General features: G+C 40.5%; 1 protein-coding gene across 1 annotated transcript in view; it reads right to left on the bottom strand.

Annotated features, from left to right (window-relative positions):
* Positions 1-24,070, bottom strand: part of TRPM3 (transient receptor potential cation channel subfamily M member 3) — a gene marked incomplete at both ends in the record, with an annotated part of 386,193 nt that extends 362,123 nt beyond the window's left edge. The window contains one exon of the mRNA XM_082301542.1: positions 23,915-24,070. Within this exon, the coding sequence (XP_082157668.1) occupies positions 23,915-24,070 (156 nt within the window). The remainder of the gene's footprint in view (positions 1-23,914) is intronic.
* Positions 24,071-25,347: the final 1,277 nt, after the last annotated feature.

Consider the following 25,347-nt stretch of genomic DNA (forward strand, 5'->3'; position numbering starts at 1 on the left):
GAATTTGCAATGTGTCTTTGTGTAAGCAAAATGCCATGCAGTGTGCACAAGCAAACACTGAGTATAAAAGTAGCCAGATGTTTTCAGGCAATTTCATTTAGCTTTGAAATAATCCCGCAATCAAAGGGCAATACAAGAAGGAGGTAATGTAAATGGCAGGATTTACTTAAAACTGCCTAGTCTAATTTCATGTATACTTGTGCAAATTGATGCTATTCAATGCAGTAAAATATTTTCTTTTCTTCACCAGGAGTAAGAATCACTGAGTATTAGAATCTCACTTCTCTATTCAAAGAATGATAAGTCATAATACCATATCTCTCATCTTGAAAACAAAGGAAGAATGGAACCTAAAGACCTCCCTGGAGCATATCCCAAGAATTTGCAATGAATCTTTCACTGCAATTTAGTTTAATTGGTTTAGAATTGCTTATTTGAAATTAAGAGGAGCAGACTAACTTCTAAGAAGAAAGAAAAATAAGGGCTGCTAAAGAAAGTTTGTATTACATACCTCTCAAACTGAATTACAACATACTCTTCAGCGTAAATTACTGCTAGACATGTTTTCTTCATTTCTCCCTGCATGAGCAATATAAAAAAATCCCTGAATATCCTTCCTCATAACCCACATATTTGATTATATTTAAGGACATACCACAAAAAAAGGGTTGTTCTACTGTTTACTCAAAACAAAAATTAAAATCACACTTCAAATCACATACACATCAAATGTTTCCATACCATATAATTAAGAATAATGGCCTGTTTCAAGGAAAAAAAATTAAAGAAAATAATAATAATAAAAAAAAGCTATTTCATATAGCCTGCTGCAGTTTAACAAGCAATCAAATTTTGAACAGAAGGCATTGTACTGGCATGCTACTGACCAGAGAGAAGAAACCTCCTTCCTAGCCTGTAACCTACAGGCTCTGAGAGCTCAGAAATTGGTCAGATCTGATAGGGGGACATCTGATCAGATGATCAGTCTCCTGGAACCTCTGAAAACCATTAACAATTTCAGATGTTGACTGACTGTTTCAATAACATATTCAAAGACTTCTGAGCTGACAGCAGAAGTAGGATTTGTCCTTCTCAGCATGAAATTTGACAGTATCCAATAGAGCTGAAGATATTGACAAAATCAATTCACAGAATCACATTAGCAACAGCATAAATTGAAACATTCTGAAGCATTTTGAGAAAGGAAATGAAGTCATTCTCATGCAGCAATTTAGAACAAGACAACTAGTGTTCTTCTCTGCACAGACCTATTTGTCATTAGACCTGCAGATGACACAAACGTGGGATGAATGGCTGACAGACCAAATGGGTGTGCTGCAAGCAAGAGGGACCTCAACCACCTGGAGAAAGAGGATGACAGTAGCCTTAATTGGCTCAACAAAGGGAAGTACCAAGTCCTGTCCCAGGGGAGGAATAACTCAGCACAGGCTAACTAACTGGAATGCATCTTGTCAGGAAATGCCATGGGGGTTCTGGCTGACAACAAAGCAAAGACCAAAGTCATCCTGAGTGCATTAGGAAGACCACTGCCAGCAAGTGAAGGGACACGGTCCTTCACCTCTACTCAGCACTGGTAAGGCTGTACCTGGAGTGCCATGTTCAGCTCTGGACTTCCGACTACAAGAGAGACATGGAACTACCAGAGGTAGTCCAGCAAAGAGCAAAGGTGGCAAAGGGCTTGAAACACCTGTTATCATAGGAAGAGGGGCTGAGAGGGCTGGACTGGAGAAGAAAAAGCTCAGAGTGATTTTATCCACATATATAGATACTTGATGAGGAGAGAAAAGAATGCAGGTCTAGGCTCTTCTCGGTGGTTCACAGTGACAGGACAAGAGGCAATGGGCACACATTGAGATCCAGGAAATTAATAGTAAGGAGAAGCCTTTTCAGTGGTGATGATGGTTATGGACTGGCACAACTTGTCCAAAGAAGTCCTGAGGTGTGTCTGTCCTTGGAGATAACTCACAGTCACGTGGACATGGTTCTAAGCAACGTGCTGCAGCTGACCCTGTTCTGACCTGAGGGCTGGACAGATCAACTTCCCCAACATCACACTCACGCTGACTTTGGTGCCATTTCATGATTATTTATTGATAAATAGGAACAAAAATTGTTTCTAGATAAATCTTTTGAGGATCTTTTGCAAACTCTAAATTAGGAAGCATTCCAGAAGAAGAAAGTTGGTACTGTGAAAAGTTAGGCCAAGGTAAAGTTGACTGGGTCTTCAACAACAGCCCAGTTTTTCCAAGGTATTTATCTAGACCCCACAAGATCAAAAACTGTCTCTCTAAAATGACAAAATTTTTCATACCACATTTAGGAAATGTGTTCAAAATCCAATTTACGTCATGTTGAAGCTATAAAAAAAGTCATTTAACAGAGGTCATCTTTTTATTTCAGGCAAGAAAACAGCTCTAGTCTGGTTGTGTTAGCCTGAAACACCTGGCTCCTCTGCCTTTATTGTGAGTCCCATGATTTGAGTCCTGACACAGCAAAGAAGATTAGGAACAGAATCTCACTATGCTCTAAGTAGAACAAGTTCATTAAAAAAAAAAAAAAAAAAAAACCACAAGAGGGCCTGTTATCTACCTTAATAACTTCAGAGATCCTTGGGTCGTCAGCAGAGGAAGCCCATGCTCGAATACACGTCACTGCAGCACAGTTCAAAGTAACCCTTCCATGAGTCCTTCACGGGGGAAATAGCACAAATTTACAACGTGGAATTTGGTTTCTGGCGTGCCAGCTTGCAGAATGAAATGCAGAAACTTTTTCAGGGGCCCAATCTGTTCAGATATGGTATGAATGACAGACAGGACTGTCTAAACACATCTGTGATTGTGAGAGATTGTGCTGAAAATCATGCCGTCACATCCCTCTTGCCATGTGCTCAGTGGAGGTCTAATGATTCCAAGGACCCTGGCAGATCCCATTCCAGATGAGGCAATCGTAAGGAAGAATGGAAAATATGCAAATAACTAAGCCTCTTCCACTTGGTTTTGATATGATTCAGTAATCTGTACAATATATGGGGACTACAAATTTATTGCTAATTTTTTTATACATAGATACATGTTTGCATTATTGATATCCCTTTATAGATATGAAGATTAAGCCCTGGAAAAGAACAAACCCACCAATTACACAAGGCACCTGGCTCAGTGTTTAGATTTTAGTCTTTTCCTGAAAAAGTGCCAGCACTTTAAATCTTCTGAATTTTTGCCCTCTCTGTTACATAAATAACGCATATTCTCATACTCCAGAAAGCAAAAATTGGTATTTAATCATTTGGAGTGAGACGAAAAAACCCAAAACCAAACCACAAAGCCCCATCTCCTCTCTAATATTCTTGAAAATAAATGCAATATTACTGTAATACTGTTTTAACTACAGCCCTTCATTGCTTGGAGAAACTACCCATGGAAGGTGACCTAGTCTATCTCTCCTAAACTATAGCTTTAACAGTCAGCTATTGTTTTTTCATTGCTTTGGTTTGATTTTCCTTTTTTATAAACACACATGTGCAACTAGTTCAGAATTTATTTTCAAAGGATTGTGTAGTTGGCATAACTTGATCATTTAAAAACAAACCAAGCAGAATTGTTTCAGTTTTTCTGATATTGGAACATCAACTTTTATTTAGTGACAGGACCAAAAGAACGTTTTCCCAAGCTTTGCTCTCCATTCATAGAACCACAGAATGGTTTGGGTTGTTAGGGACCTTTGAAAGATCATCTCCTTCCAACACCCCTGCTGTGGGCTGGGACACCTTTACACTAGACCAGGTTGCTCATAGCCCCACCCAACCTGGCCTCAAACCTTCCTCATCTAGAGCAGTGTTTTGTTTTTTCATTATCTGATTTCTTTAAAACTTGCATCTTGGCAGCTGAGCTTCCTTAAGTTGACTCTAAAATCACGTAAATATTTCTTGCAATGCCAAGGTAATTCAGATGGTTAAATTAAACTACATAATGCACTGATGAGCTTTCTGCTTGCAACTAGCCCTTAACAGGCACTCTCTGCTCTGGAGAAGTGTGCTACCAGATTAATATTCATAATTATTTAGCAACAGTGCTTCTAAAACACTATGTAACATATTTACAACACAAATATTAAAGCTAAGTATGTAACAACAGGAATTTTTAATTGACTATATTTTATGACTGCAAGTAGATACAGAGAGGAAAGTTAGGAAAACTAAGAATGCCCTAACATTTGAAATCTTTATTCCAAATTCTCCAGTAGCTTGATGCATATAACAACACACAGAACATAACACATCAAAATTAAAATAGTAATAGAAATCCTAAAAGCTCCTGTACAACTTTTGAAACAAGAATCTTAGACTTTTCTCAGCTCAATTAATTATACTTTCATGCACTAATTAATACTGTTTCTGCCCTTTGCCCATTCCACTCATTCAATTAATGAAATTCTATTTGACATTTCTTTAAACAAAAATTGCCTTCAGAGCACAAGGCTGAGAAAAAGATGTAAGAGGGAGAAATGTTGTAAGGGAGGTAGTTTCCGTTTGATATTTTCACAAATGTTCAGTGTTGGAGGGGACCACTGGGAGATCATGTAGCCACGACCAAGCACATTCCCCCAGGACTTCTGAGAGGATTCTGCTTACCAATACTGCACAAATCATCAAGTTATATCCATGCAGTGATAAAGACACCCACAGAGATAACCTCTGACAACCGCCAGCATTTCTGTTAAAGCTTGCTTAGTGTAAAAAACCTTGTGTAGAAGTGTTTCTACACAGTGGTCAAAATTACTACTGTACCATTGGTTAACCTGAACCCTGATAAGGAAACCTGTGGCAGTGAGTTGCATAAGAGCAAACATTTGCCAGGAACAGGGGAAATAATGCAATCTTACAAAATCTAGTTTGTATCGAGGAACATTATTGATATGACTGAGGTGACCATAGGGAAGCAAAGATGTAAACTGTATTTCATTTAGAATACAACAGGGAGTAGAACCTGGAACACAGTTTAACTTCATCAGGCTCTCACAGCAACTTCCTGAAATGCTAGGTTCTGCCACCAGCCACAAGAGACACAAAGGTTACTTTCTCCCCTCCCCTCTGGCTATATAAATAAGGTAGTTTCTACGAGGGCAAAACCTGTAAATTATATTGATTGCCATGTGTATTTGGAGCATAAAACGCCTGAGTTTTTCATGTTGTTTGAGACTGACACATCAAGGCTTTGCCCACACACTTATATTTGATGTTACCATGTGCTGTCATAATGGTCCTCTAAGACTCCTCTGTTTTGTTTATCTTGTGCACATAAACCCCCTTTGCCACCTGAGCTGTTCAGATCTTCCAACTTAAGCTCTTCCATCTGCTCCCTTTAAAAAATTCTTCTTCTGTCTCCCTGACTAGAATTACTCTGGTCTCTTCCCAGGAACCCTCACATACTCAAAAAGGAGACTTGAAAGCAAGGTCTCCCCAGAAGAGAGGATGGGAGCCATCCTCTGCTAGCAGAATTTTTGTCAAATGCATTCAGTGCTTAAAACCTTTGTTTCAGTAGGAAGATTCAACTAAGTTGTCAAACTTGGATCACAAATGACAGTGCCTGCATTTACAAAAAGTCTAGAATTTTATGTAACGGCAATGTCAAGCCAAATATATGTCAGGTTTCAAGACTATTTTTTAATTATAAATTATTCCACTGGAAGCAGAAGACTTAAAAGATATACATGTGGGAGTTTTTAGACATTTTAATGCAAATGACAATCAAAAGGCTGCTTGAGGAACATAAATGACACCTCATTCTTGCTATGGTCTCCCTGGTTCTTTAATAAAATTAAACTTCTTACACAGGTAAATGCAGGATTAAACTCCATCAGTAATGCTGTTAGCTGGTAGTCCTGAGACTCCCAAATCATCCTCCCCAAAACTAAAAACTAAACAGTTGTGCAGAAAAAGCAGCTAGCTGTTTCTATTACATTTAGGACTAATAATTTTAAGGAGTCCAGCAAAAATTAAGCTTGTTGCATGGACCAAACCACCTCCTTGGATAAAAAAAGCCAGATTTCTGAATAAAGGGGAAGCGTAAAAATAATTTTTTACTCTTCTGACTGTAATAAAACACTGGACATACTGACACATAGCATGAGATCAGATAAACTACAGGAGATTAAACTGTTAAAGAAAGTCAAAACTACATGAAAGGACACTTATGAATTAAAATGCATCAGACAAGAGAGAAGTTACCAGCCGGTTTCCTCATGTATCATTCTGAAGCCCAGTCTTATTCCACAGCTTCCTAAATTGCCTTCATGTAAAAAACTGTTTTGGTAACATCAGTCACATTTTTCAAGGACAGAATTTTGGAAAGTACCAGTCACACAAATACCTGGATGACTATCCAGGTTAGTCAGCAGAACAAAGATCACTTGGTAGTACATAGGGCAAGATTATATACTCAACAGCTGTTCAGTGACAAGAGGGATTAGATGATAAAACTATATGCCACCAAGGCCTAGGAGGCATCAAGAAATATTCTTCCAGGGGAGAAAGTAATTTTGAAATTCTGTATCAGTAAACTGTACTATCTAACCACGTATTAAAAGAAAATGGAGTGGGGCAGCTGGGGTGGGAGATAGGATTTGCTTCTTTTAGAGTAAGCTCAAAGAAGGGCTGTTGAGTGAAAAAGATGTCTGAAGAATGGGGAAGCAGATAAAACAATGCAGAGATACCTTCCACAAGTCCCATGAATTTCAGCCCTTTTTGGTTTCAGGGCAGACTACTGGAACTAGCTGAGTTTTTGTCCACATTAAACAAGCTCTCAGCAGGTTATCTCCTCTAGCAGGTCTCTGAAGAACATCTCTTATCACAACAGGCATTTCCTTAAACTGATCCTCCAAAGAGGTGAAAACATGCTTGTGCAAGTGAGCTCTTGAGACTAAGATGAATCACAGGGTAGAATTATAATGACAAACAGCCACAGATTTTCTAAAGCTTGATTGAACAGTTATCTGTCATCTGGAAACCAATAAGGAATTTTCTAAGTCCCCTCTAGATTGTTACTGGATGCATCTAAGACCAAATGAGAGTCAAGACTGCATTCCTCTCATGCATCAGCCCTTGTTCTCTTGTGCTAGATGATCTGGCACAGCTCCATGTATTCAAGGATACACATGCCCAACACGATGCCAGGATTAGTATTTACAAAAAAGGCAAGTTTTGCACAATGTAGACTGTCGAATCACATAGTATATCAGCACACAAAGTACAACCAAATTCAGAAATGGCAAATAATTTTTGAATTTCTTTCTTCTGAGTGTTTAGATTCTATTATTATTTCCCTGACCACCAACAAAACAGTCTTACGCTTTACTTCCAGGTACCATCCTGGCTAAGCAACAACAGCCCAACTGGCTTGTAGTAACAAGCTGAGCATGCAGCTGAAGAGGAATCAAAATTCTCCAAGTGTCATGGCAGGAAGACTTTGTGGAGAAGGCAGCACACCATAGCCCATGTTACTCAGGGTAAATCAAGAGTTGCTGTGGTCACACACAGAACTTCATGAAATAAATCATTGCCATCTGAGAAAATAACCTCTATCATAGAAGAAAACACAATGAAGTTCTGCAGGAGTCCAGCCCCTGTAGTGCTGTAGAGCACTTTTAAGGGCAAAAAATTCAGAAGAAATGATAGGCAAGAGGCTTTGAAATCACATTCTTCACATAGGTCCCTTGAAATCCAGAAGATGAATACTTGCTTAGACACACTATTTCTGCTCTCTTCCTGAGGACTCTGTTCAAGACTTATTTGCAAGTTAGGAGCTGTTTTCCAACAAGGCTGAAACAAAATTTTTATTACTATGAGCTGTAATCTAATCTTGTATGTCTGTGTGTGTGAATCAGTTCTCATGTGATGCTATCAAGTGGAATTACATTTCAGTGAAAAATTTTATGTGATATACAAAAATCAGATGTACAAGTTTACACTGCACACACTCAAGATTCATTCCAACATAAAGAACTGATTCAGAATTGAAGAACCTAAACATTTGACTTGAAGCACTGAGCTCTTTTTTTATTAAAAATTTTGTTTCTAAGTCTACTTGCTGCAATAGGTAGACTCTAGCTTGTAAAATTTATTCATGTCTTAACTGTGTGTTTTTCTACGACAGCAACAAAAGATCTCAACTTTTTTTTTTTGCTAATGTTCTCCAGACACATCCCACAATGTCTGGCAAATGGATGACTGTGTTCAACAAAAATTTCAGTTCTCTTTGTGGAGAGAAAAGAAATAGCCATGAGACATGCCCTTCAAAAACATTAACTTTTTCTGTTTGTTTCTCTTCTCTCCCAAAAGCTATAGTACTTTTTTGAAAGGGCAGACCTAGCTACATGATGAGAACAGATTAATTGGAATTTTTATCCTTGTGTTGTAGTCATCTGCTGATAGGTTCCAAATTCAATAAAGAATTCTGTCATAAATATTTCTAAGGCTGCAAATGAAAAACTAGCAATATATAAGAGTAACTTTTACTACAAGTGCTTCTTTTTAACTAAGTCAAATACACTTCTATAACATCCATACACTTTAAATTTAGTGACCTTTTAAGCATTCCACAAAAATCATCTTTGAACTGGTATGATTTAAATATATGCTAATTATTATTTCCTTTCCTAATTTCATTGCCTCTGTAGGGGTAACAATTCAGCAGTTCATTTATGACCTCTCTGGCAATGAAATAAGGCAAATGATTAAGCCAGAATTTCTGACCTCTCACATTCCTGGTACCATACTGAAGTAGACAAGGAGAAAGTCATCTGCACAAAAATATTTCTAAAATCAAAGTGAAAATAATGGTGCTTGCCTTGAACTTTAAACTAACTGAAATTAAGACTACAACCATTACATCTCAGAGCAAGTATTCAAGAAATCAAAAGAGCAGGTTGCCTACATTACTGCAACTTGGTATCAAAAAATTTGTGAGACTTAAAATCTCGTATTTCTTCCATATTACATCAGCCCTCCAGGAGTTTTAGTGTAAAAAATAAGATGCATTCCCAATATATCAGTCACTGCTTAAAATTTGGGAATGAACAAAAGGTTCTTTTTTCAATGAGAACTATAGCTGTCCTAGACTGCAAGTTTTTCAAGAATAAAACAGTTGACATGCTGTGCCACATATTTCACATGTATGAAAGCCCAGAGAAGTCTAAGTGCAAGTGTACCACATCTACACAAGCCACTTTTCAAAACACTTGTTTTCTAGCAGATCTACCATGCATATGCTAGATTCCTTACCTGCATGTGTACCCCAGATACACTGGATTTCTGAATGAAACAGTAGCTGTGGGATATCTAGAAAATACCATTAAAAAGTAAAAAAATTCCACTGAACAAGGACAGGTAGAGGCAAGTAGAGTACATGCCCAGGTAACACCTGCTAGCTATACTTTTCATATCCACTTCCTTATGCACTGAATCAGCTGTTTGTCCATTACCAGCCCTTAACACCAATTTTAAGCGTGTGAATGAATACACAACTATCACACTAACAGTACAACAGTTGATTCCCACAGAATCAACATTTTAACAGCTGATTTACGTCAAAATTTGAGATTCATCATCTCCTCCGCACCTGGCAGCAGATCATTGATTTCTAGTTAAGGGGAACATCAGAAGATCCTCTGGAAGATCCAGAGGCCTGGCAATTACAGCAGCTGAAGCACTGCCATAATAAAATGAGTTAAGAAAACACTTAAGGATTTTAACAGAATGAACCTGAGACCATACTCTCATTATTCTAGATCTGATTATGACAGTATAGGCATCCCATCTACTCAGATTACTGGAGCAATGAAAGATCCCCAGCTTTATCAATTTGACTTAAGTGTTCCTTCCTTTACCATGCACTCTTGTGCTGATAAGCAGCTGCTAGTAGAACACCCATCCAAATAAACCTAGCAATAAACCATGATCTCCCTTGCTGCCTGTAGCAACATCATCATATGCAGCAGGGTCATTAGCACAGCAGGCACAATCAGCTACAGCTTTCTAATGGCACATTATTAAGTGAAGCAAAACACTCTTATAAGACTGTAGGATTTAATTTTTTTTAGAGTCACTGCCAATAGGAAATTTAAAATATTTTGAATTTTATGCAAATAGAATATACCTTATATTTTCAGTGCAAAACTAAAGATTACCCTCAAAATAATAATATTAACTATAAGACCAGTTCTATCAGAGGCTATCTCAATTTCTGCCTAGAAATGAGAATCACTTACTATCCTGTTACAATGCCAGATGAGCAGCTGGAAACGGACCAGGAAATGGCCTTACACAAATCTGTCACGACATTTTTTTAACCTTTGCCAGAAGTTAAAAAATAAATAAATGAAAGAGGAAAAAGCCAGGCAGAACACATATTTGAACAGGCAACTTTTTTAAGCCTTGCCTCCAGTTTCAACATTAAATGGCTTTTTTTATGTCATAAGACCCCTGACTAGGCATAGGAGTACCAGATACTCTCACCAGCCCTTTCAGTTCTGGCAGGTGGAGTCTGAGACAACTCTAAGCCCCAGCCCACGCCTCAAATTGTCTGACTCAGAAAGAGCCAGGTAGCAGTTTGAGCATCATATTAACAACACTGCTGTTTCTAAGAAAATGAAACAAAGGAGTAAAGGCAGTGAGAACAAAAAAAAAAAAAAAAAAAAGATTAGTGGGTGGGAGATATTGAATCACTTGTGGTAAGGAGATATTGCTTCAGGCATCCTGTACTTGTCTATAGACAAGAAACCCAATTAAAAAGTGGGATGAGCCCATCAATGCTTTTCAGTTTAATAGCACTTCTGCTTATTCTTCAAAAATAGCACAATATAAATACATCCTTACGACTCATCTTTCAAAAATACTTTGTATGGATATCTATATACACACACATTTGTACACACATACATATATATGAAAATTGGAGTGGAAAGAGAAAATATGCATAGAGATGGCAGTCTCAGTGTTGCAGAAAGTCTGAAGGAAAGAACAGGACAGCTAACACATGCAAGGAGAACAGTCCACAGAAGGCACACACAGATAGACTACTGATTTCCAAGAAAAACCTGACATCTTTTATACAATTAATTACAATTATACAATTAAATACAACTAATTCCTTAAAAAGCAGACTGAATTGTTTCATCACAGTCCACATGTGATGAAACATGAAAAAAAGAGGTGCTTATGATGAGAAAAGAGAAGCACAAGAATATTTTTGTGAGTGCAAAAAGCAACCTATAGAATAGATGAGCTGCACTTTTTCTTAAGCCAAATTAAGTCACCATGCACAGGAACCCAATTTCCTCTTCGAATTAGAAACCCCTCCAAAAGTATGCAGGAGTGAGGATGTTGGTTTTTATCCTCATCCCCTTTCCAAAAGGACAGATTAGACAGCTAAGGCAAACTTCTGCTTAAACAGACATCTTTGTACAAAGTTGCTGCTTTGCTGTTCTCTCATTGAGGGAATATTTGGCTCTCTATTTGGCCCTCTCATTGAGGCAGCACAATGAAACAGCAGTGCAGCAGTAGTGGTGAAAGACTCAAGTAGTAAACTGTGCTTCTATCTCAGTCATTGTTTATTTGGCATGCAGTGATTAACTTGTGTCTGTAAGGAAACAAAATCCAAACCAGCATCTCTGTAGCCTAGAAGCATCTTATTCACAAGAATGAGAAAAAGCTTTGATAAACCAAAATCACTTGTTTGTTTCCTTACTGACTCAAAATTCAGTACTTACTTGAGAATCTACTAACAGATGGATATTCATTGGTAAGGTTTTCAATAATACCCTTCTGTGATTTTTTTTGCAATTTTGCTAGTTGTAACTTTTGTTAAGCACTGCAGAAAACTCATGTTATTAACAGCACTGTCTCAGCTAATGAATCCACTTTCTTCTGCACCATTAAGACTGTTGTGCACTGCAACCCACCTCTTGTACTCTGCATTTTCTTAATTATTCAGCTTAGATTTTCAGCAACTGTAGGCAGTGTAACTGTACTGTAGTCTGAGTAATGTCCCCCTAGGTGGAATGTGAAATGGCACCTATACAGTCACAGTCCAACACTGACAGAGGAATAAATCATTACTGCTGTGTTTGCATCAAGGCATGCTTGATGCAACAGTGTGAAACAAGACATATCTAAAGTCTTCTCAGTACTTCAAAGAAATAAATACCTTGCCTTTTAGTAAGGTTGTCCAATCTCTACTAACTGAGAACAATCATAACTAGGGAGCCTGTCTTCTTAATGGCTTATGTGAATTAATTTTCTGAACCCGTAAAAACTTTATAGGATCCCTAGATTTTCATATTCTTGTATTTAAAGGTTTATATGCTCAGCATCAGAGCATTTCCCACCAACTTCAAACATATTGCATCAAAAATGAATTTGAGCCTTTGTAGTTCTTTCAGTCCACATGGGCTGAAAGCTTGAATTCTGATTGTGTTTCCATACAACACAATATCTGTGTTCTTCCATTGCAAATGTAAAAGATTGACAGATGTCCTAATACTAGCCTTAAAAATAACTCTAATACCTAAACATTAGGGAAATATTTTACTGAAACCAAAATGCACATCTAAAATCAAAGGGTTGCCATCTTCAAAACAGTTATACTGAATCAAATATAGCCCTGTCACAATTTTGATAACTGAATGGCAGAAAAAATAAGCTCATACTGAGAGGTGAATCTCACTGCATCCACCTTCCCTAAGCTCATTGAAGTCTCTACTTGCCTGCCTTGTTGCCTCAGTAACTTTCCACTTGTCTCCAAGCTTCATTCACAACTTCCCATACTACTACAGCCTTAGTCATTTTCTATGACCACTTTTTGAGACACAAAGGCTCACAAAGGCTCCTACTGGGCCCTTTGAAATTCTGTCATCCAGTCACATGCATTTCCTTTTCTTTATCCCATTCTCTTGAGAGACCACTAGTGAAATCACCCAGTAGCACATCTGACTCTTAAGAACTTCTGGTCCCTGGGAAATCTTTAACAACAAAAGCTGGCTTACATTGCAGAACCAGAGAAATCTGAATACGTAATGTTACTGCAAATTTGGATTCTCCATAATAACTATCTTCAAAACAGAAAAAAAAGTGAGAGCAAATAGTGAAATCTATTCTGACCAATCAGCTCTTCCAATGAGAAAACAATTTCAACATTCCAGGTTGGATTCACCTTAATTCTACTTTTAAACTACTTAGCTGGGTCCCTACAAATCATGAGGCCTGATAAGATTCATCTGAGAATACTCAAAGAGCTGGCTGATGCCATCACAAAACCTTTCTCAATGATTTTGGTCTTAGGAATCCAGAGAGGTCTCAGCTGACTGGAAGCTGGGAAACATTGTTCTGATTTCCAAAAAGATCAAGAAGGAAATCTCTGGAAACTACAGGCCTGTCCGTCTCACTTCAGTGCCTCATAAAGTCATGGAAAAGATTATTCTGGGAGGTGCTTGCTGAAAAAACACTGGGAGGACAACACAGTCATCAGTGACAGCCAGCACATCTTCATGAGGGGGAACTCCTGCCTATCAAACCTGATTTCCTTCTACAACCTGGTAACCTACAGAGTTGATCAAGGAAAACCAGTAGATGTAATCCTTCTGGACTTCAGCAAAGCCTTTGATACTGTCTCTCCTTCTAGACAAAATGTCCAGCACACAGCCAGATGTTACCTGATGAGTGAGCAACTGGCTCATGGGTTGGGCACAAAGGGTTAGAGTGAATGAGGTGACATCAGACTGAAGTCTGCTCATTAGTGGGATTCCACAAGGCTCCATCCTCAGCCCACTTCCCTTCAACATCTTGGACACAGAATTCAAAGGAATATTACGTAAGATTGCCAATGACACTAAACTAGAAGGAGGTGTTTATTCCCTTAAGGGCAGAGAGGCCCTGCAGAGACACCTCAACAAAATTAGTGAGCTGAGCAATCATCAACCATATGAAGTTTAACAAGGGAAAGTACTGGATTCTGAACCTGGCACAGGGCAACCCTGCATGTGTGTATAGACTGGGGAACAAGCAGTGCTGCAGAAAGGGGCCTGGGGGTCCTGGTCAATGGTGAGGTGAACATCAGTCAGCAGTGCCCTGGCAGCCAGGAGGGCCACCCGTGTCCTGGGGGGCATCAGGGACAGCATCGCCAGCTGAGCAAGGGAGGGGATTGTCCTGCTCTGCTCTGCACTGGGGCGGCCTCACCTCGAACATTGTGCGCAGTTTTGGGCGCCACAATATAAGTTACATTAAGCTGTTAGAGAGTGTCCAAACGAGGACCACAAGGACAGTGAAGGGCCTTGAGGGGAAGCCTTGTGAGGAGTGGCTCAGATCCTTGGTCTGTTCAGTCCGGAGAAGAGGGGACTGAGAGGAGACACCATCCTGGTCTTCAACATCTTCATGAAAGGAAGTGGAAGGGGAGGTACTCTCATTACCAATGAGAGGACTCCAGGAAACAGCATGAAGCTGTGTCAGGGGATGTTTAGGTTGTTATCAGGAAAAAGTTTTTTTACCCAGAGGGCTGTTAGGCAGTGGAACATGGTCCCCAGGGAAGTGGCACCAAGTCTGAGTTCCAGGTTTTGGACAATGCTCTCAGGCACATGGTACTGATGCCTTTTCCTGGTCTTGAAATCAACAATCAAACACTGTTAAAATGGAAAAAGGGATTTTACCTTTGTATTTATTTTAAGGATCCTTAGGTGCACTATGTCCAGGTCAAATGCACCCCAATGCACACTGCAATGCCCACCCCCACAATAGATCGAGTGTAACATTATAGGTCTTACTAATTAGCATATCTATCAAAAATTCCCCAATGAGAGGCTTGAATGAGCCCTCCCCAAGGAACCTTCCCCTGGATGGTTCTATCTCAGTTTACAAAATGTGTTCTGGAGAGGACCTTGGGGTCTGAGGCATCCCAATCCTTAACTACGAAGCTTCTGAAATGTTTAGTCTCCTAGCTTGACAAACAAGCCCAAGAATGTAGGCTAAAAAACCACTAAGAACACAGAAGTTATAAAAAGGTATAAAACGGGCATTAAAAAAAGGGCAAAAAATCATCATGGCATCAGTATGATTCTTGGGATATCCTGCACAGGGCCAGAAATTGGACTCAGTTATCCTGATGGATCCCTTCCAACTTAGTATATTCTACGATTTGCTCAAAGGAAATATTGATAAATAAAGACAGAATAAATACCTGTAATGAATTAGCATATTACTATCAGATGCTTTTTCTTATTACACTATTTCTAGAAAGCAAGCACTTAAAATCAGGAAGTAATAAGCAGAAAGTTTTCATTTACTTGTTTATTTAGACAAAATATTCTAATTTTCTCTCCTTTTACCTCTGCAGTCACTGTGATTCACAGGGTTTCATAACATGTCAGTTTCCCTGCAATTCACAGCAAACTTAAAAAAATTGTAACAGGACATTACCTATTTTGAATATTCTTCACAAAACACTTCCATTATGTCATTAAAGCAATTATGTTATCTAAAAGCAAAAAGAACATGAGAATACCAGGAAAAAAAATACACATACCAGGAAATAAGACTCTTCTTTTTTCCACACTCATTTTGAAATGTCACAGGATTGTTGAAATGCTGCCTCATCAGGAGAAATAAACTATATCTGGAAAGAGCTGCTTTCAGCTACATGCAGAGAAAATAGGTTATAACAGGACACATCTATCACTGCCCAGCCAGTGTTAGACCAAGTTGTGCAAGTTAAAATGTGCCCCTGCTTTCATAACCAATATTACCATCTCCAACAGACTAAGAAGTACTTTTCTGCATTATGTTGTGATGAATAAAACATCTCATAAGCCTCAGATAAATTCCATGACCCTACATACATGCCTCACAGTAACGGCCTCCTATGGTAAAAACAAAACCATAGAGAAGAAAGAAAAAGAAAAGGCGCGAAGAGTGAACTTGTCCCCTGATCTAGACAGAAGTTTTTATGCTCCTTGTCACAGGTCTAGAGCTTTCTCAGCTCCTTACACTGTTTTTTGGGTTTTTTTCCTTGCTCCTAAGTATTGTCTAATTTAAAAATATTTTTCTTTTTAATTAATTATAGCATTTCCAAGCATCTGAGCCAATGTACAGAAAGATAACAGATAAAACACCCTACATGAAACCAAGATTTCAGAGGCCTGTTTTGCCTTTTGTGGAATGGTCAGGGAAAACAGCACCTCTGTATCAACAACTCTTAGACTCACAGTTTATCCATATCCAGCATACAACTGCAAGTGCTCAAGATTTAAAAGATGTCTATTGATTCTGGATAGTCAGTTTGAAATCAATCTTTTAATAAAAAGAGAGGTCAGCCACCACTTAAAAATCATCAGGCCCCAAAGAAGTAAATGGGATAAAGTCAGAAATCCTCAATTATGAATTATTTTTAAATTCTGCTCATGGAGATTGACTCTATCATTCTAATTATTAAACCACCACCTTCTTTAGAAATACATGTACTTTCATTTCAGATACAGAATAGGCTGTATATTAATAATTAATGATTATTATCTCCATAAGAAAGGAAGAAAAAGAGCAAAATAACTTCAGTTCTTCATATTTTCTTACACACTTTGCCTTCAATATAATAATCCCTTATGTCTTTTCAGGGGAGACAAGCAGATGAGAATTGTGGAAATTGAACTACTGCTTTGTTATTTTAATGAGAATTCATTTCCCGTCTTCATTTGGTTTTGAATTTTTTTTCCTGTTTTTCTTATCTTTAGTGCTAAAAATCACATTATAGCTTTACAGTGACTTGTAGACAGCAATAGTACACTCTGCTCTACCAGGTACAGAATACTACTCTTGAAAGCTAAAGCCATAGAAAAAATTAGCATGGGAGGGACTTCTGAGGGTTGTCTTTTATAAGGGTTTTCCATAATTATTTAAATCCAAAGTCTGAAATTTTTCCTGCAGCACAAAATTTAGCTATTTCAAAGTCACTACATACTAAAAACAGAGGTTTATGAATGTTCATCCAGCATCAGGTAGTACGAAGTCCATACCTTAGAGAGCACTTTCACAAAAAAGTTAACAGGCAAGCAAAATTATTTTCACTTCTGATAAAAACCTGATCCCTTAAATCATAATGAATTTCTAGCCTTCAAGAGCCACACTACTTAACCGACTAGTCCACACATGCACCAAAGAAGTAATGCACAGAATATAACTTCATTCCCACCACCACTAAAGGAAGAGACACAAGATCAGCTATTCAGACAAGTATTTAGGACTGGTCTATTATAGAAAGTTTCTTGACAGGTTTCCTCACTGGAGGCCAGCTGCAGGGAGACACTAGGCAATATATTCAGCAGAGAGTCTAAAAAAGGCAACATCATGTTTAGGTTCAGGAAATCTCATTTAAACTGAAACTTAAATAGTCATTTCTAGCTCTGTTACTAAAGCATCCAAATAAGCAGTCAGGAAAAATGTTGCTCATCCATGGCACACAGAAACAAATTAAAAAAAACATGAAAACACTCTGCTATAACAGTGTATAAAAATTTTTAAAGCCACTATATAAATACAAAAATTAAGAAAAAGAAGCATCTGCCTAAAATAAAAGCTAGATAAAATGTACAATTTGTCATACATGACAAATGTCATACATGTTCATGTCCAGACTTAATTAGGTTCCCTTCTACTACCAAGAACTTCAAAAAACTAACAATTAAAACAAATATTTTCTTCAAAGACAGTAAAACTGAATCAGTAGTAACTTCATCATATCTCATCTGATGATGCAGGTCCTACAGCAGCACAATATCTGACCTGCAACCTGCACAAGCACCTCTTGTAGGCTTATTTGCCCAAGCCCTCACCTCCCACTCATACCACTGACAGAGATTTCTCATTTCCAGTCTTATTGGACCCTTTATTGCTAAGCTTTCTGGACAACAAAACCACCAGGAAAGTACTGCATTCAAATGTAATGGACATCTGCTTTTAACTATCTCCTGCAAGCTGAATTCTCTGGCAGGAGGAGGCAGCAAGGAGCTGGGGTTGGACAGGCAGGCTGCTGCAGAGAGGGGTGATCCTCCACCCATGCAGGAGGGACATCAGCGAGGTGAAGTGTTATTCTCTAAGTATTTCAAAGTACTAACAAATTATTTTACCAGTCCCTGGTCTGGGCTAGAGCTGCAATTTTTGTTTACGCTAAGAAGTGTGTTCTCACTTCTGATAACCAATGTACGTACACTTTTAAGATTTTCAATCAGACGAAGTACAAGCAACAATTACCAGCTGTGCTAGTGTGCATCTTGTAAACTAATTCTCAGAGGACTTTCTGATGTTGATTTACACAATCCCAAGGAAACTCAGGCTGGCAGGGACTTAGGGAGGTTTCTAGTCCCAGCTGCTGCTGAGAAGGACAGATCAGGCTGCTCAGGGCTTCAGCCAGCTGGGATGTGAAACCCCCAAGGCTAGAAAAAGACCACTTTCCCCAGGCCCTGGCTCCACCACTGGTCCTCCCCCACCAGTACATCATCCCTCCCAGACTGTAATGTCACAGCCCAGCTACAAAAGCCTGGCTAGAGCAAAGGTAGTTCGCATCCACTGCTCTCCTCTCATCCCAGTTACGCCGCAGAAGGGATAGGTCCAGCATAACCTGACCACTGGTAAATCTTTGCTGAGTGTTTCCTGTCACTGCCTCCTCCTTCATGTGCCCAGATGTGGGTTCTAGGAGGTCTCGTTCCGTGATTTTACCTCAGACTGATGGCCAAATGACCAGTCTGTGGTTCCCCATGGTGGCTTTTACACCTTTTTTGAAGGCATGTGTGACATTTGCCTTTCTCCAGTCTTTGGGGTTCTCCCTTATCTCCACAGCCTTGGAGAGCTGATGGAAACTGGTTGTACAAGGACATCAGCCACCTCCCTCAACACCCTGGGGTGCAGCCTGACAGGTCCCAGGGACACATGGGTGAAGTGCTCCTGAGTGATCTCTTACTTGACCATCAATCTCAGCCTACAGCTCCTCTCTTCCTTCAGCCAAGCCACTGAATGCACAGGCCTGGCAGACATGGGTGGTGAGCACCTGCCTTATCCGTGTCTGCTGTCACTGTATCACCATCACCTGTGGGGATTCTGATAGGGAGACCATGGCACACAAAGGAGTGATCCACACACCAGGTAACCTGAGTACACCCTGGCCCATGCTGTGCTGGACTGCACACATGACCTGGCCTTCAAGCTGCATTTGAAGTGTCACACAAATTCCTTGGCTGCAGGACAAACTCGTTTTAGGAGAGGGGCCTGCAGACAGCTCCTCATCACCAGCAATTACAGCACCTGCATCACCTTGCCTTCATCTAAAACAGCAGCAAGAAGTTCTTATAAGAACATTGCTTCTGCTTGACAGCAGAAACCACATTTGAGCTATTGTATTGAAAAAAAATCATACAATAGCTCAAATGAGCAAACAAGTCAGCCTTCTATGGACAGGGACACAGTGTGCTGCTCAAGCACCATTGAGTAACAAAATGTTTCCCTTAACCTGCAGCCATCTCCTGGATGGCTGGTGTTCTGATGTATTACATTTCCCAAAGAGGATGGAGGTCTGTGGCCCAGAGCCTGCCTCAGGTGGTTCAGAGAAAGTTCCATCTGCTTCCTTATCCTGGTCACTGATCTGTAACACATGCCAGCACACTCTGACCCTGACTCACAAGCTCTATACAGACCATGGCCCCACACACCTGAGCTGCTCCTTCACATGGAGGGCAGCCCCATTTCTCCTCTTCCCTGCCTGCCTCTCCTGAAGGGCTTGTCTCCATCGATTACAGCACCACCCCACCACATCACAGGTATCCCAGTGTCTTGGGGTGACCTTATGATGTGTATCCCATATCGCTGCCTATGCCCAGAAATTAATTCCTGTGCCTTTCTATGCCTCTAAACTGAGCCTGAGAGGGGGAAGGAAAAAACTGAGCAAAACTTTCTCAAAGCAGTTTGCAGCTTGTTCAAGGTCACACATAGATAGCAGTTTGTTTCACAGCTGTGGCAGGGGAGGGAGGAAGCACCCGGCTTGCTGCGCCCAGGACAGTTTTGTGGCCAGTGGTTCAGCTGTTTTTTCTCCAGAGAGAGACAGAGTTGAATTTTTCCTTCTCTGGAATTTCGGATTTTCTCCCTTTTCTGCTGGACTGCTTGATTGCTTCAACCTCAGAGCACATCGGGAGGACTTTCCACCGGGCACAGAGGGCCTGGCCCTGGGCCAAGCCCCAGCTCCGAGGAGACCAAAGGGAGGACTCGAACACTTTCCCAGGTTTTTCCTCCACAGTGAAAGATTTTACCATTTAACCTTATTTTCCTTTCCCGTGTGTTTGTTAAATAAATAGTTTTATCTTCTTAACTTTCCTTCGAGGAAAATTTATTTTTTCCCAAACCTGGTGGGGGAGGGGTGGTTGTGCCTTCTCTCAGAGCATATATTTCTAAATTTGGCCAAACTGGTACACCCAGCAATGCTGCAGCTCTAGCCAAAGGTTGAGCTCTTGCTGCTCCCGCTCAAATCCCAAGCAGTGTCCAGTCAGGTACACACCTTGCACCTTATTTTAACATGCCCAGACTCTTCCTTGTTCCCCCCACACCCTTTTTTTCCCTTCTGTCCTTGCTCCACCATTTTCTCAAACAACTCAGGCCTGTAATGGGTCTCCCATGTCACTGCTAGTTTCAGTCTCCTCACCAGGCTGGCCAGCCTCATGGCAAAGGTACTTTTGATACATTAAGTGAAATGTGAAACTCAAGAGGTCAAGCTAAGTTTTGTTCAATCTGCTCCAGGACAAATCCAGCTCTTCATTCACTGGATTACACCTGTACATATAATGTTCCTCATCCACACACACAGTTCAGTTCTGCCACAAAGGAAGATGATTACTTCTCATCAGCCATTTGTACTCAGACCATCTGAATTTCAGTATCCAAGACAGGACCAATGACCTGGTTCACAGCTACAATTTCACTGATGCCACAGCAAAATAAAGTTTTATTTCATGTGTTCATATTTTTCTCACTTGTCATTTTGTATCTGAACTACTGTAAATATCCTGGGGGAGATTTCACATCAAAAGCAATTTTATCTTTGAACAAAAGAAAAAAAAATTGTTGTGATCAGAAACTGTAGAGCAGAGCAGCTAGTTATCTCCATTTTTATTGATCTAGAACACTGTCCAGCATCTGCTTAAAATGGGTTGGAAGACTCACATAATTCAGAGGCCATAAGTACAAATGATACTCAAGATACTGGCAGAAAACATCCAGACAATTCCCTTTATGGGCATTAATTCAGCGTGATCCAAAATGCGTTCTGTTGGTTTGCATGGCAAAATTTTTATCAGTTTGAGCACAGGGGTTCCACTCACCCTTTCCAGAGTTGCACAAGCAGATGATGGATATATAAAGAAAGCAGAAAAGGCTTAATTTCTAAAGCTATAACATACTTCACTCCCTCAATATGTCACACCTTTACTCAAAAAGAAACCAAGGTTATTCTAAACAAAAATTACAGTTAGATATTGTTTGGATTCAGCCACGTGTGTGCTCTAGGCAATGTTGGCTCTTGCAAACCTTTTCTAGCTCAAATATCCTTCACTTTTTCAGCTCCTGCCAGTGTAGCAACTCTCCCTCTATAACTCAAGGACTAATACCAGAACAAGTTAAATAAAATTTAACACCCCTCCATCTTGACCCTTCCACCAACCCCCCCCTTCCCCACCCTGTGGGCAAAGAAGTAAGACTATTAATTATTCTTCAGAAATTAACGAAGTAATAAAACAGCAGCCAACTCTTAGAATTATTCAGAGAAGATATAACAAGTAATGAGTAAGTGTGAAACATCAGTATCAACAATTTCTACAAGTGTGGAAAGAAGACAAAGGCCAGAAAATACAGATTTGGGAAAAAACACAACCAAATAGTACACATGCACAGCATCACTTCCACCAAACTCCTACTTCAGCACTGACCCCCAAAAATCCTCCTCAGACAAGTGACAACCTTTAAAAAGCAACTGTGGCTGATCAACAGAAGTTACTAAAACAAAAATACAATCCAGGGGGCAAAGCTGGGGAGAGGAGGCCAAAACACTAATGTTACGAGGACTGAAATCTTACACTTTTTTTTCCCCTCAGGGATAGTGTGGGTGCAAGCGGGAGGGAAAAAAAAAAAGTGCTGGTGGGAAATGTCTTAAGAATTAGTATGTTCTGGCATTGCTTTGCAAAATTATTCCAAGTGAATTATTCTTAGTGATGAAATGTGATTTCAGAAACTCTGTTCTCTCATTAAAAAAAAATAGTCATGCATAAATGAAGAAAAACTAATAGTCATCCATTCTCAACAAAAAACGTTTTCAAAAAACCTGACAAATTTAAAAAAAACCCCTACAAATTACCAAACTAAAAAATTCAGAATCTGTCATTCCCATCTGTCCTCCACTTTATAAAGTTTAGTGGGTTTAAAGCAATGCAAATTCAGTAACATAAAAACACCAATATAGTATTGCTTTAGAGAAGAAAATAGGGAAAAGTTACTCATACTTTCAGAAAGATGCTGGAAAAGCAAAGATTAAGCAAAGATTAATACAACCTTTCAATTCTGGCGAAACACTTGCAACCTGAATCTCATTCAGGGTTCTGGCTGGAGTAAGAATTCATCTCAGCTGTAAGCCACAAGAACAACAACTTTGTTTAGAACAACAGAAACTCAACAAACCCCAAAAAATGAAATAAAAACCCCCACAAACCAACCAGCCAACACCAACCCTCAACTGCATTGTACGTTCTTCTGATGAGTTCTGGTAATATAATCCTTATCTTGGTTTAAGCCATCTATTGCAAAGAGAAGTTTGTGTATTATTAAAAACCCCACTCCAAAACAGTACTATTTTAATCTACAATATGGTACAGATGAATGCAATACTACTCCTGTTCCCCCTCCACAAGATAATATTGTTACTTTGTGTGATGCTTTCTTGTTGCCATGACATCCTTTATACCGTAGGTCTCTTCACCCAACTACCATTCAACCCAGGTCAAAAGCTTACCCCCACGTCAAAAGCTTATAAATATGTGTTTACTTTCAAAATTACACATCTGATCTCTTGAATAAGGTGTATCACTCCAGACCTCAGACAGTCTGCTTTAGGTAGGCATACACAATGTTGTTTCTAAGCACAAGAGGACTGAGATTGTCCTTGGACAATCTTCCAAAATCTGTGTTTGTGTGAGTTTGGTCAGCACTACCTACAGGATTCTGATCCCACAGAGACAGACCATCAAACGCTCTAATAAATGTCACTCCTTCTGTTGACTGCTCAATTTGTTACCTCAATTTCCCTGTATGTCTGGCCAAGATGTTAGTTTTCCTGATTTGTAATCTATGCTGTAGCATGCATGTCCATTAAAATGTTTGTCTACCCACCCAGAGATTCCCGGCACATCCCATCGATCTAGCTGAAAGCAGATACACAAACAAGGGGACACCCACCTAAGAGGAAAACCGCTGGTTCCCAAGAAGGTGCTTTTTGCCTACCTGCCTTCAGGTCTTTCGCTTATGATTGCTACCACTGTCCCCTCAGCTGCACAACGCGAGCACGAGTCGCAGGCAGCTACTTCCCACCTCGCCAGCTGCGCTCCCGGGCGGCCCCGGCGCGGCGGCGGGAGCGAGCCGAGCTGCTGCTCCGCAGGGAGCACACGGAGGGAGCCGAACCGGGGAACCGCACCTGTTAACAACTACAAAGTCAGGTTCAGCGCACGGGAAAGGCGATTCCTCTTCCCAGAGCGCAACAGGTTTCTTCTCACCACCCCCGGCCAGCCCCCGGAGTGCGCAGGTGTCCGGACGAGGAGCGCGGTCGCGGTCACTCACCGGCAGCGCGGGCGAGGAGGGTCCTGCGCGCTTGGAGCCACGCCGGGAGCTCAGCCGCCGCCAGGACTCAGCCAGGCGCCCTCGGCCGCCGCTCGCCGGCCCCTCGGCGGCGCTGCCCCGCTCGGCTCTGCCGGGGCTCAGCCGGCGCTGCTCCATGCCCACCTCGCGGCTGAGCCCCGCAGCCGGCCCCGGCCCGCCTCGGGCGCTTTATGGGCGCTGCCGGGCAGGGCGGAGGGGCGGCGCGGGGCGGCGCTGGGCGGGGCGGGGCGGGACTGCCCCGAGGGGCCGCGGGGGCTCCGGGCGGGTGGCGTATCTCGCGGCAAAATGAAGTTTTAATCTGCAGCGTGAATTAGAAAACGGGCACGGAAAGAGAAAGGGCCAGGTAGGCGTACTGTACTCAGACATGACAAGTTGTGGCACCTGTTCATCTCCCGTCTAGATCGTGCCAAAATCTTGCCAGGAGGCTTTTTCTAAGTGCACTACGTTGACAGTTCTAGGGAAATAAATTAGTAGTTTCCCTATAATAAAATATTTTCACTCTTAATGTCTAGCAACAGTCATAAGTGCACAGCTTCCACATTAAGCCAAGCGGTTTTCCCTTCTGTTTACACTTAAGACGATGAAAACACCGAGTCAAGCAAAAGATGGCAAAGTACCTGTTGTACTGTGACACACCTTTGGGGGGCCTGCTTTTCTTTCTTAAGATCAAGAAGGACCATCTCTGAAATTAAGTCTCTCTACTAACACTGAAAGGTTTCCTGCAGTGTTGTTCAGGGTCCTGATTCATTATGCCCTACCAGGCATTAAGACCAAGAACACGGGTTCATCATCTGTGCGTGCTAAGCGCAGGACCCTGGTGCAGTGCCACAGAAGAAATCTGCCTCATCTCTGCCCTCCGAGCTCACTGCTGATTTTTCTTCCCAAAGGGAGAGGATGCTCAAGCACCCACGGCTGAAATAACAAGGCAGCTAATCTCTGTTTTCCAGGCATGATTAAAAACACAGTGAGTGTTTTGCAGGCATTAAACCATTGATTTACATTTATGATTTCCGACAAAGATTTCTTAAAAGACCATTTTACTGACAAAGTCAGACATATCCATGCTGCTTTCTCAAGTAGCTTAACTTCCTATTTAAAAAAGATGGTATGATATTATATTGAATTATATTATTCTAGTTATAGGGTAAGTGATTTATGAAAGCATGTATTTTCCTCACAGTGTATCTAATGTCATAATAAACAAGAAAGCTGAGTCAGAGTTTCCAAAGAACATGTTAAACTCTTTAATAAATATATGTTGGAAGCAAATGATTAAGGATTTTGTTGTGACTTTAGGTGGTCCAATGCTCTGCCAACCCCTAATCACACTTCAGGCTTCCATTCAGTGAAGACAGGCATTATTAGGAGGGTCTGTTCTTCCAATACTTGTGACT

The sequence above is a fragment of the Coloeus monedula genome (genome assembly GCF_965178545.1).
Source record: "Coloeus monedula genome assembly, chromosome: Z".
Classification (NCBI taxonomy): domain Eukaryota; kingdom Metazoa; phylum Chordata; class Aves; order Passeriformes; family Corvidae; genus Coloeus; species Coloeus monedula.